General features: G+C 37.6%; 1 protein-coding gene and 1 long non-coding RNA gene across 3 annotated transcripts in view; one reads left to right on the plus strand and one right to left on the minus strand.

Annotated features, from left to right (window-relative positions):
• Positions 1–9762, plus strand: part of LOC105732221 (uncharacterized) — a 110691-nt gene extending 100929 nt beyond the window's left edge. For both annotated transcript variants that reach the window (XR_010343021.1, XR_001110935.2), the window contains one exon: positions 9191–9762. This is a non-coding gene — a long non-coding RNA (uncharacterized LOC105732221). The remainder of the gene's footprint in view (positions 1–9190) is intronic.
• The window catches only part of OVCH1 (ovochymase 1), a 69970-nt gene that overhangs the window by 49792 nt on the left and 7350 nt on the right, over positions 1–12828 (minus strand). Inside the window, 4 exon segments of the mRNA XM_064377399.1 lie at positions 7353–7440; positions 8543–8641; positions 10001–10190; positions 11640–11791. Of these exon segments, the coding sequence (XP_064233469.1) occupies positions 7353–7440; positions 8543–8641; positions 10001–10190; positions 11640–11791 (529 nt within the window).

The raw sequence follows: 12828 nt of genomic DNA on the forward strand, positions 1-12828 counted from the left end.
AGAAGACCCTATTTTCTCAGCCCAAAATCTATTGAAACTGATAAGCAACTTCAGCAAAGTCTCAGGATACAAAATCAATGTGCAAAAATCACAAGCATTCCTACACACCAATAACAGACTTAAGGAGAGCCAAATCAAGAAGGAACTGCCATTCACAATTGCTACAAAGAGAATAAAATACCTAGGAATACAACTAACAAAGGATGTAAAGGACCTCCTCAAGGAGAATTACAAACTACAAACTACTGCTCAAGGAAATGAGAGAAGACACAAACAGATGGAGAAACATTCCATGTTCATGGTTAGGAAGAATCAATATCGTGAAAATGGCCATACTGCCCAAAGTAATTTATAGATTCAGCACTATCCCCATCAAGCTACCAATGATCTTCTTCACAGAACTGGAAAAAACCACCTTAAACTTCACACGGAACCAAAAGAGAGCCAATTCAATTCTGAGCAAAAAGAACAAAGCTGGAGGCATCACGCTACCTGACTTCAAACAATACTACAAGGCTACAGTAATCAAAACAGCATAGTACTGGCACCAAAACAGAGATATAGACCAATGGAACAGAACAGAGGTCTCAGAGGCAACACCACATATCTACAACCATCTGATCTTTGACAAATCTGACAAAAACAGGCAATGGGGAAAGGATTCCCTGTTTAATAAATGGTGTTGGGATAACTGGCTAGCCATATGCAGAAAGCAGAAACTGGACCCCTTCCTGACACCTTACACTAAAATTAACTCCAGATGGATTAAAGACTTAAACATAAGACCTAACACCATAAAAACCTTTGAAGAAAACCTAGACAAAACCATTCAGGACATAGGCATAGGCAAGGACTTCACGACTAAAACACCAAAAGCATTGGCAACAAAAGCCAAAATAGACAAATGGGATTTAATTAAACTCCAGAGCTTCTGTACAGCAAAGGAAACAATCATTAGAGTGAACCGGTAACCAACAGAATGGGAAAAAATTTTTGCAATCTACCCATCTGACAAAGGACTTACATCCAAAATCTACAAAGAACTAAAACAGATTTACAAGAAAAACAAACAAACAAACCCATTCAAAAGTGGACAAAGAATATGAATACACACTTTTCAAAAGAAAACATATATGAGGCCAACAAACATGAAAAATGCTCATCATCACTGGTCATTAGAGAAATGCAAATCAAAACTACATTGAGATACCATCTCACGCCATTTAGAATGGCGATCATTAAAAAATCTGGAGACAACAGATGCTGGAGAGGATGTGGAGAAATAGGAACACTTTTACACCATTGGTGGAAGTGTAAATTAGTTCAACCATTGTGGAAGACAGTGTGGTGATTCCTCAAGGACCTAGAAATAGAAATTCCATTTGACCCAGCAATCTCATTACTGGGTATGTACCCAAAGGATTATAAATTGTTCTGTTATAAGGACACATGCACACGAATGTTCACTGCAGCACTGTTTACAATAGCAAAGACTTGGAACCTAACCAAATGCCCATCGATGATAGACTGGACAGGGAAAATGTGGCACATATACATCATGGAATATTATGCAGCCATAAAAAACGATGAGTTCATGTCCTTTGTAGAGACATGGATGGAACTGGAAACCATCATTCTCAGCAAACTGACACAGGAACAGAAAATCAAACACTGCATGTTCTCACTCATAGACAGGTGTTGAACAATGAGAACACATGGATACAGGGAGGGGAGCATCACACCCTGGGGTCTGTCGGGGGGAACTAGGGGAGGGACAGTGGGGTTAGGGAGTTGGGGAGGAATAACTTTGGGAGAAATGCCAGATATAGGTGATGGGGATGGAGGCAGCAAACCACATTACCATGTATGTACCTATGCAACACTCCTTCATGTCCTTTACATGTACCCCAGAACCTAAAATGCAATAATATATATATATATTTTTTAAAAAAAGCATATTGAAACATTGTGATAGTAGTCTTATGTAATTTGACACATAATCCCTTACCTTTATTTTCATACATAAATTTATTATTTAAGAAAATAAATCCTAGTGGGCCATGAATCCTAGCTTCTTCCATGTCTCACCTTCACCTGAATGCAAAGCAATCTTACCTAAAACCTAACATATCAGAATTCATTGTCTTTCCAAAATTCAGCAGTCTTTACCTTAGACCTGTTAACAGCCCCACCACGCTTTACTAATATTAGTGACTTTAGGAGTTAGACAAGTCTTTTATGCTCGGTTTCCAAAAAGCAAACACTAATAATTTGTTTTTACCAGACATCTCCTTAATGGGAAAATCTTTTAGTGTTTTTCTATTCAAGTCCATCATCTTCAATATGGATGTAAAAATAAACTGTCTAAAATATTATAAAGCTCACTTGCTAAGCACTTCAATGGAAAAAAGCACTCCACATCCGTCATCATTTTTGAGATTCATTACATCTCTCTGAGGTAGGCAGGAAAGAAATGATTCCTCTGTTTCCAAATGGGAAAACTGGCATTAATAATAAAAGATTCATCACATCTCTTATGTAAGTGGAACTGTAGTTTAGGCTTTATGACTTCAAAGGCCAGTGCTTTCTCAAATTGTTTCATCAAATTATCTTTGGCCTCAAAATCTCTAGCTCAAAGACAAAAAATAGGTTTCAAATCTATGCCAACTTTGATTATTAGTAATTGCTGTTTTAAAAGGATTTTGAGGTCTGGTCAAGCTAAGTGAGAGAGGGATCTCCAAACTAACCATTGATTTACTAATCCAAATAATCTATGGAGCATCTATTATGTGCCAGGCACTGATCTAGGTGCTGAGAAATGCAATGTCTCCCATCGGTATGAAAGGAAGGAGGGCAACCTGGGTGATATCTGTCATCGCTGAGAATCTAGCTACCACCCACCAGAATACAGAGAGGCTTGGAGGTACTCTCCTCCTTCTTTATATTATCTCTGTCTCCCTTGTGATTTCCTAGTTAGCTCCAGTTGGAATTTATAAAACCCTTTCACTATCTAAGGCTACTTAGCATGCTGAGGAAGTCACTAACTGTGCAAATTGGCCCTATACCTCATTTCTAAAACACATTTTTTTTTTCACATTTTAACATTCTAAAATTAGAATTCATCTTACAAAGGAGTCTTATGATTTCTGTAGACCTGAATTGAAAGAGTTCTTCTGGGCACAATCTGTATACGCGTCCATCAGTCACATTGTGCACTACCAACTTCACAGTACCAAATTTTTCTACTTGACATATTTTGGACTACACTTGAGGTATGAATTTAGATGGTAGATCTGCATGAGTATTAACTTGTGGTTCAAATTCCTGAAGAATATTTTACCTTTCCCTACATCTAGTACTAAAGTTATGGCATTTAACTTTTTGTGTGGGTGGGTTTATGCCTTGTTTAGTCTTACAATGAAGATAGTCTTTGGTGACTCAGCCTTAAATGAACATATCTTGGGAATTTTGTTTTCTCCTATTGAAGCTGTATTTTACAATGAATTTTTTTGTTCTGATTTATTGAACTATAGTACAAATAGATGCTAATACTAATTGGGTTGTATTGCTACTGGAAGTCTTATTAATCTCTGGTTGACTCTGTACTTTAGTCCCTATAAACTATTTAATATCTTAACTATTTTATCTCTACTTCATCTTCTAAACTTGAAGCAATTAAAGTTTCATGTAATAACTAAGACATTCAGTGTAAATTCCCTCAACTTTTCTATAGATTACCTTCTTTGTTGCTTTCCCAGAAAAGGAATTATTCTTCCCTCTTTTCAATGCCAAACCTTTTTTATTTGTTGTGTTCTCAGAAAGCTTACTTCACATTTCTATGTGTTTCCTACGACTCTTGATTCTTACTTGTCTATAAGCACAGTTGAGTCTACTCTATCAAAATAAACAAAATGCATCTCTTGACCCTACTGTCTAAAAGCTACTGCCCCAACTTTCTCATCTCAGACAACGGTTCTATTCTTCCAACAGCTCAGGGTATATATCCAAAGGATTATAAATCATTCTATTATAAGGACACATGCACACAAATGTTCATTGCAGCACTGTTTACAATAGCAAAAACTTGGAACCGACCCAAATGCCCATCGATGATAGACTGCACAAGGAAAATGTGGCCCATATACACCATGGAATACCATGCAGCCATAAAAAACGGTAAGTTCGTGTCCTTTAGGGACATGGATGAACCTGGAAACCATGATTCTCAGCAAACTGACACAAGAACAGAAAATCAAACACTGCATGTTCTCACTCATAGGCGGGTATTGAACAATGAAAACACATGGACACAGGGAGGGGAGCATCACACACTGGGGTCTGTGTTGGGGGAACTAGGGGAGTGACAGCGGGGTGGGGAGTTGGGGAAGGATAACATGGGGAGAAATGCCAGATATAGGTGATGGGGAGGAAGGCAGCAAACCACATTACCGTGTATGTATCTATGCAACAATTTTGCATGTTCTTCACCTGTACCCCAAAACCTAAAATGCAATTATATAAACAAAAACCCAAAAACTCTTAGGCTACCCATATCAGGATCTCATTCTCTCTCAAAACCCAAATTGTCAACTCATGAGCAAATCCTATGGCCCTACCACTCTTCATCACCTCTACAAATGTAGTTTTTTTAACCTGGATGATTACATCATCTTTTACCTGGACTATTGCAATAGCTGGTCTCCCAGCCTGTAGTCTTGCCTGCCTACAGTATATTTGCAACACAGTAACAAAAGGGATCTTTTAAAAAGGTGTCAGATCATGATCTTCCTCTCTTCAAAATCCTCCAGTGGCTCTCTAGCTCCCTTGCAGTAAAATCCGAAGTTCCTTTTCATGCCCCGTAAGTCCTAAAGAATTTGAGCACACTGCCCCTCTCCACTCACTCAACCCTGGCTCTCTGGTCTCTTTGCTATTCCCTGAATAACCAATGCATTCTTGTCTCACACCTACCATTCCTTCTGGCTGGAGTGTTCCTTTCCAAAACGACCATATAATTCCCTCCCTTGCTTTATCCAAGTCCTTTTTCCCAAGTATCATCTTTATAATGTGGTCTTCCCTAACTACCCTGATATTGTATACTCTCATTCCCCCCTTTTTTTACCTTTTTTTTTTTTTTTGGTGTAGCATTTACTACCTTCTACTATTGTATGCAACACTTAAAAATTATCCCATTTCTAACTTCTAACTTGCCCCACAAAGGCAAGCATTTTTGTGTGCTTCATTCACTGCTGTATCTTTAGCACCTAAGACAGTGTCTGACACATCCTAAGGGTTCAATAAAAATTTGTTGATTATTTGTATACCAAATTTTCAATAATCACTTAAACCATTATGAACGTAGCTTCTGATCCTACAGTTCTGCTCAATTCATGAAGTTTGAGTTTCCGTATGCTATGGCATTTTATCTGATTTTTATTTCTACAATAACCTTCCTTCTCTTGAAACTTTTTCTTGCAGAGATCTCTGAAATGTTTCATTGTCAAAGTTTGGCCACTGTGTTTGGGGTTAAGTAGGTTGCCATCTTCATGTCTCTTATTTGATTATTTCCTGAAGCAGGCTAGTTCATTTTCAGAAATCACTCAATCAAGAAATGACTTAATATTGGATTGAACTCTGCCTTCTAACTTCTACCCAGTGATCTTAGTTCTCAGCTCTGCAATTACTCAGAACAAGTCTAATTCTGCTTCTCTAGTAGCCTCTAAGATACACTGAGACACTTCTTTCCTCCTCTTCAGTCTTCTTTGGATCAAAAAGTATTATGGTTCCTACAACCATACCTCTCAAAACATTGTTCTGAATTTTTCCCATCTTGGTCATTGTCCTTCAGATAATTTCCAGCTTATCAATCTCCGTCTAGAGATTATACCCCAGAGGTCCCCTCCCTGAGACTCTAATAAAAGAGTTTCCTAAATTCTTGTTCTAAATATTATTCTAGTAGCTTAAGCAAAGGTGACAAAAGCTTTATTGGCATTCTCTATCATCACAAGTTTACTTGAGACAAAGTCAGTTTAGACCATTAAGCCTTTTAAATTATGAGCTGAAATTAAGCCACATCTTTTCTATCTGTACTTGAAATATTTGTATTCACTTTACATTAGTTTTGAAAGTTCCAATCTTTCCATCATTTTAGTTTTAGCATACCCATTGGTTGTAGCATAAGGTCTAATCTCTCTGCGTGGAACTCAAGGTCCTCTGCAATTAAGTCCCAACCATCCTTTCTTTCCCCATCATCCACTGCTACCCCAGCTCCCATTCACATTGCCGTCCAGCCACACTGGGATACTCAGAACCCCAACAACTCCGATCTTCCCACCTCCTTGACTTCGCTTATACCTAATTCCCTTGGACTAGAATGACCTCTTGCCTCATCTCCATCTGTTGAAATCTTCAATATTAGAGCTACCAAAGACCTCATGAGCTATAAAATTGTAACTACCCTTCAATGCCTCATTTCAATGTCATCTTTCTCACTAAAACATTTTTATCTCTCCCCACACTTCTAACCACTCTACGCACACACCTTAAAAACCACACCAAAGATAATTAGCCTCTATTTTTTATAGTGTGCACATTCTTGGATCATGTGGATTATAAAGCTTATTTCCTCTTGTTTTGTAGTATAGTTATTTTTGTGTCTTTCTACCAGATTATAAACTCATAGAACTGTTATCTTTGTTGTACACTATTCAATTCTCAGTATAATTTTAAAAATGAATTTAGATTACTTAAGAAAATGAGATACTTGCAGAATGATTTTCTAAAGCTTAAAGATAGTTTTAGCTATATTTGGATATATTTTAGAGGACAGGGTATATAGTTGTAAAAAGATACTCAAGCTTATAGGACATGAACTATTTTCCATCTTCTAGGTGATGCTAAGCAAAATATTTATATATTTTGCTTGTTTATAGAAATAAGTGTGACAGAACTAATCACTAAATCCCACAGCAATCTCATTACCAAATGCTATATTACATTATTTGAATAAATCAATTCAAGTAAACTTTAATCATTATTCAGATTGATGATTAATATTGATAAGTTTATATTCACCAACCAAAAAATATCAGATGAAATATACACTTTTATATTAGAACTGGAGATACTAGATAAAATTTCCAAAATAAGCCAGGTGTGGTGGGATGCCCCTGTAATCCCTACTACTTAGTAGGCTGGGGTGGGAAGATACCTTGAGCCCAGGAGTTCAAGCCCAGCCTGGGCAACATAGACCCCATCTCAAAAAAAAAAAAAAAATTGCTACAGTAGTGTCTTTTAAACTGCCCCATTTTATGGGAGGAAAAGCCCCAGGAATCATTCCTATGTGGGATACATACCAATTATGAGAATAGTTGTCTCCTTTGGAATGGGGGTAACGAATCTTCCTCCTTTCTCCAAATAACACTGTTCCCTGAGGTTTACAATCTTCAAAAACATGGGAAAGAAGTCGATCATTTGCCCCACCTATAGACAACATTTCAAAATGATACAGAGGCCAGCCTGAAGCTGTACAATTTATATTATTTATATTATTGATATTTACAGGAATGCAAATATTTTTAGAGGCCATGATTCAGACACTGGATTTGCAAACAGACTTTAAAAACATTTCTGAATTCATAATTTGAATCAGAATCAACATTTTTAAAAACAGCTCTTCAGATGTAACATTTATCCATCTTTCCCATCTCTTTCTAGGCTGTCTCTGGTAAGGTTAAATACCTTTATATAAAGATGCTAAAGTACATTTTGGGAGGCCGAGGTGGGTGCATCACTTGATGTCAGGAGATCGAGACCAAGCCTGGCCAACGTGGTGAAACTCTATCTCTACTTAAACAAACAAACAAACAAACAAACAAGCCAGCCAGCCAGGTGTCCATGCCTATAGTCCCAGCTACTTAGAAGACTGAGTCGGGAGAATTGCTTGGACCTGGGAGGCAGAGGTTGCAGTAAGCCAAAATCATGCCACTGCACTCCAGCCCGGGTGGCAGAACAAGACTCAGTCTCAAAAAAAAAAAAAAAAAAAAAAAAAAAAAGATGCCTAATAAGCTGGGTGCAGTGGCTTATGCCTGGTCAACATGGTGAAATCCTGTGTCTACTAAAAATACGAAAATTAGCTGGGCATGGTGGTGGGCACCTGTAATTCTAGCTACTTGGGAGACTGAGGCAGGAGAATCACTTGAACCCAGGAGGCAGAGGTTGCAGTGAGCTGAGATTGCTTGCCACTGCACTCCAGCCTGGATGACAGAGTAAGACTCCACCTCAAAATGAAATAAATAAAGTAAATATGATTTAAAACTTTTAGCAACAGCATGGCAAGTCTCCCTCATTCACTCAAAAGTTTTAGATGCCAGGGCTGGGTTTTAAATGCTGGAACCTATGTAGGAATATGAGCAGGGCATTTAAAGTTTATATTCAAGAATTTAAACAAAACTCAGATAATAAATATGGTACAATCCTTCCGTTTGTGTTCCTCTGATGACTTTTCTTCAAGTCAGCTTCCTTCTCTAATTAGAACTTCACATACCCTTTCCTTTCTGGCTTCTGTTCACTTCTTGAACAGAACTCAGGGCCTTTGTTATATATCGTAGGCTCACTTTTGAGAGGGGTTGGCCCTGATTCAAACCTGTAGAAGGTATAAAGAGTCAATGCCTTTCCCAATAATAATCATTTAAATGAAAAATTTTTAACAATGCAACGTTGAAAGAATATTAAGAATTATAATTTCTACTACTACTAAAATCAATGCAAAGGGAATCTTTGCTCAGAGTCAGCGACTCACTGTGTCTTTTTAAAAAGGCTAAAGGACTACGTGGAAGCAGAAAGTAATTTATTTGATTTGATGGCTAGTGTGGCTTTAAAAATAAGATGTGAAAGATTCAATTCTCTGATTTTTAAGGGTTAAGAAAACTCAATTTAACCCTATTTTCAGAGCATAGCCATTTCTGGAAAGGGATAGGAGAAAATGAACTAGAAAAAAAATAGGCAAATAGAGGATGAGAAGCTTAGAAGATTATCCTAAGGAAGAATTATTTAAATAAATCACTTATCACATTCTGATGTTCATTTGACTGGAATTAACAACTAATGTCGGATTTCATTGCTCTTGTAAAATCTTATTGTTACCATTAACCTTTGTTCAGGGCCTTTAAACCTTGTCAACCTTCCCTTCCAGGTGATCAAATGGAACACAATTGCTACTAGAAGAGAACTGTTCCCCTGCAGTGGAGCAGTGAAGAGGACTTTTACATCTAAGACGAAAGGAGAGTCTGCAGCAGTCTGAGGAAGTGCTGGTCTGCAGTGGGATCCACAGTGCTACTTCTAAAAGCCTCAGTCAGGTGGCTGACCTTGGACTGCCATGGGAAACAGATGAACGATGGAGAGAAGGCTATGTTCTTGGGCTCTGGGTCTTGCCATTTCAAAGAATATTAGGTTTCTATATTCAACTGCTTGTTCCTGAAAGCTGTACTCTCTCAGGCCTCTTTCATTCTGCAGAGGACAGGTTTGGTTATCTCCAAGGCCCACATTTTCCTAATCTTGATTTTATTGTCACAGAGCCAAATTAACTCTCCAAGGCCTCACATTTTCATCGTTGCCAAGTAAAATTAACAAAGTTGAATGGGCAAAGTGGAAGATGAGCGATTTATTTTTAGTATTCTTAAGTAGTACAGAGAAAAAAATATGCCAACTGAAAAAAATGAAGGCAGAATCCCCTGATGAGTCTATTCTCAAGGTCTGTTAATAAAATTTCATAAATGCAAAAAGACATCTCATGAAAATTTTATACAGGGATTTGGTTTGTTCAAGTTACATTAACAGATTTCTGTACTCAGGGTTTCAGAGACACAAGTATCTACATTGGATTAAGAATTTAAAACCAGCCATATTCTTGCTTTGTTCTAAAGCTTAGTTCCGATAATATCGTAACATAGCAGAGTAACTACCCTTGAGTTAGAATGAGATGAGGAAGAAAGAATTCACTTACTGGTGAGCAGGTCCTGAGTGATAAAATCCATCAACTCAGACACTTTGGAGAAAATGCCAAGTGATGCCTTCATATAGTTGTTTCTTAGAGGAGCTGAACCTTCAGCACAACCAGCTATCCAGGAAGTTATCCCAGCAAGAATCCAGATTCCACCACCTCTTCTACAAACCAGTGGTCCTCCAGAGTCCCCCTTTCATGGTACAAAAAAAGAGAAAATTTGAAAATAGCCAATAAAATGTTTCATCAGTTCCACAAACATTAGCACTCATCACAAAGTGGAAAGAGTAGAGGCAAAGAGGTCCACTAGTCAGCATCCGTCAACTTTTCGTTTATCTATTTTCTTGTGTCCTTATCATTAGTTTCAAGCACAATCTTTTCATCTAGATAAAATCTCTTTATACTTACTGTCAACAATCTTGTTAGGCTAACAATTTCTCTTCCTGCTTTTTTTTTTTTTTTTTTAACTACTGTGTACATTCTAAAAATCATTAGAAGGGAGATAGTTCACATAGATGCTTCTACTATAGTTTGTCACCTGGAATCGCTAGTAAAGACTAGGTCATCTTCCAGTCCTGTAGAGCAACAGTGAATAGATCCCCCAAGATAGCTCAAGGCCTCAAGGCTTTAAAAACGGAAAGCCTGGGAAACCTAATTTTGTCCCTGGGGATGTATGTAAAGAACCACATTGGCTCTCATGCCACAGAATAAAGAACCCAAGATTTTAGGATTACATCTTCAATAAGGTTCCAGAATCTATGCTTTAAGAGTATGTTTCAGGCAACCTTGTGTCAGATTAAACTCTCCTCAAAAGGTGTGGAGGGCTTCATCCATAAAAGGATTGCCTATAATGAATACAGATAGCAAAAAGCAACTTTAGCCGATCTATTTTCCAAATTAGAAAGTGGCATAAGTAGAAGTTTCAATTTCCTCCCTCCCAAACTCCTGTTACCCTCTTGAAGAAAAACTCAAAAATCCTTCCAACAGATAATTTCAGATAGCTTCCCACAACATATTCAAGCTGCTTTCTGGCAAAGAATAATGACTCCTTACTGCTCCACATTAAAAGAGAAGATAATTTACTTGGAAGACTTGTCTAAAACTTAAAACCAAAGTGATTCACAAATTGACCTCCTTGTCCCTCTAAATATGTTGTGAAGATTGCTATTCTTTGTGAAGTTGTGTCAGTCTTGGGAGAGTGTGGTCATTCACAATATCTCTTACACAACAGTCACTAAAGCTATGCATCTTTGGTCAAACTTTGTACAAATATATTCTGAATGAAAGAAAAAAATCCACAATGCTTAACAACATGCGAAATGAAGAATTCAGAGCTGGACCTAATAAGATTATGAAAGTGGTGATCTTGCTTGATTCCATTAGGTTGAACACATTGAAACTAACCCCTTTCCCCAATCCACCAAAATAAAAGAAGTGTAGGGGTAGGAATGGTCATGGAGACAGGAAATAATTCTTTCTGCTCAGGTCAAGTATACTTTTTCAGTAGAAATCAGATGGAAAGATGAAGGGAAAAGGAATTTTGACCCAGTAACAGAAGCAGCATAAGCTTCTTTTGAGGAAAGGCAGAATCTACTTTCACTCACATGTTACTGAACAACTAGGCTGGTTTACACTTTTGTACCTGGCAGGCATCCACTCCCCCACCAGGGAAGCTGGCACACAGCATGGTCCTTCCCAGGGGAGGGAGATTCATGCTCTTGAGCACAGTGTTACACGTTTTGTCATCCATGATGGGAAGTTCCATTTCTTGTAGGACATTTGAATATTCTGATGCTGTAGAGAGAGGGCAGATATGTTAGTACACAATATGCTCATGGAAACAAATTAATGAGAAAAACAATGACTTCCACCTGTGGTTAAAAATCTGTTTGAAATTCTATTTCAAACAGATTTTTAACCACAGGTGGAAGTCATTGTTTTTCAGCGTGAATCATATTCACGTCTAAAAATCAGATAAGTGATAGAGGACATTTTTAAAAACTTTAGCAGATTTTTAAGGTAAAATAGGCAATTGTTTAATTGTGGATTATTTAAACAAATGTTTCCCCAAGAGGAAAACTTTGATTAATAAAGCAATGTTTTGTAGAAATCTTTTTATTTTTTTGAGACAAAGTGTCCCTCTGTCACTCAGTCTGGAGTGCAGTGGTGCAATCATGGCTCACTGTAGCCTCAACCTCAGGAGAGAAAGTGATTTTCCCACCTCAGTTTCCCAAGTAGCTGGGACTACAGGCATGCTACCACAATTGGCTAATTTTAAATTTTGTGTGTGTGTGTGTGGAGACAAGGTCTTCCTATGTTATCCAGGCTGGTCTTGAATGGCTGGGCTCCCACCCTCCTGCCTTGGCTTCTCAGAGTGCTAGGATTACAAGTGTGAGCCACTGTGCCCTGCCAAAAATTCTTTATAAAATAAAAAATCACAATGTATTTTTGTCAAACTTTGAGGTATAGTTGACAAATAAAAATTGTATTTATTCAAGGAGTACAAAAGTGATGTTTTGATATATGTATACATTGTAAAGTGATTACCACAGTCAAGCTAATTAATGTTACATCACCTCACGGAGTTAACTTTTTTGTAGTGAGAATACTTAACATTTACTCTCTTAGCAAATTTCAAGTATTCAATATATTAACTATAGTTCCCATGGAGTATATTGAGTTCCCAGAACTTACTTGTCATATAATTCCACATATACATCCTTTAAACAACATCTTCCCCCGCCCTCCATATCCCTGGTAATCACCCTTCTACTTTTTGTTTCTATGAGTCTGACTTTTTAAAAAGGTCACAATTTTAAAGACAAAGAGGC

The sequence above is a fragment of the Aotus nancymaae genome, unplaced genomic scaffold (assembly GCF_030222135.1).
Source record: "Aotus nancymaae isolate 86718 unplaced genomic scaffold, 86718_ANA_hifiasm-v0.15.2.pri h1tg000016l, whole genome shotgun sequence".
Classification (NCBI taxonomy): domain Eukaryota; kingdom Metazoa; phylum Chordata; class Mammalia; order Primates; family Aotidae; genus Aotus; species Aotus nancymaae.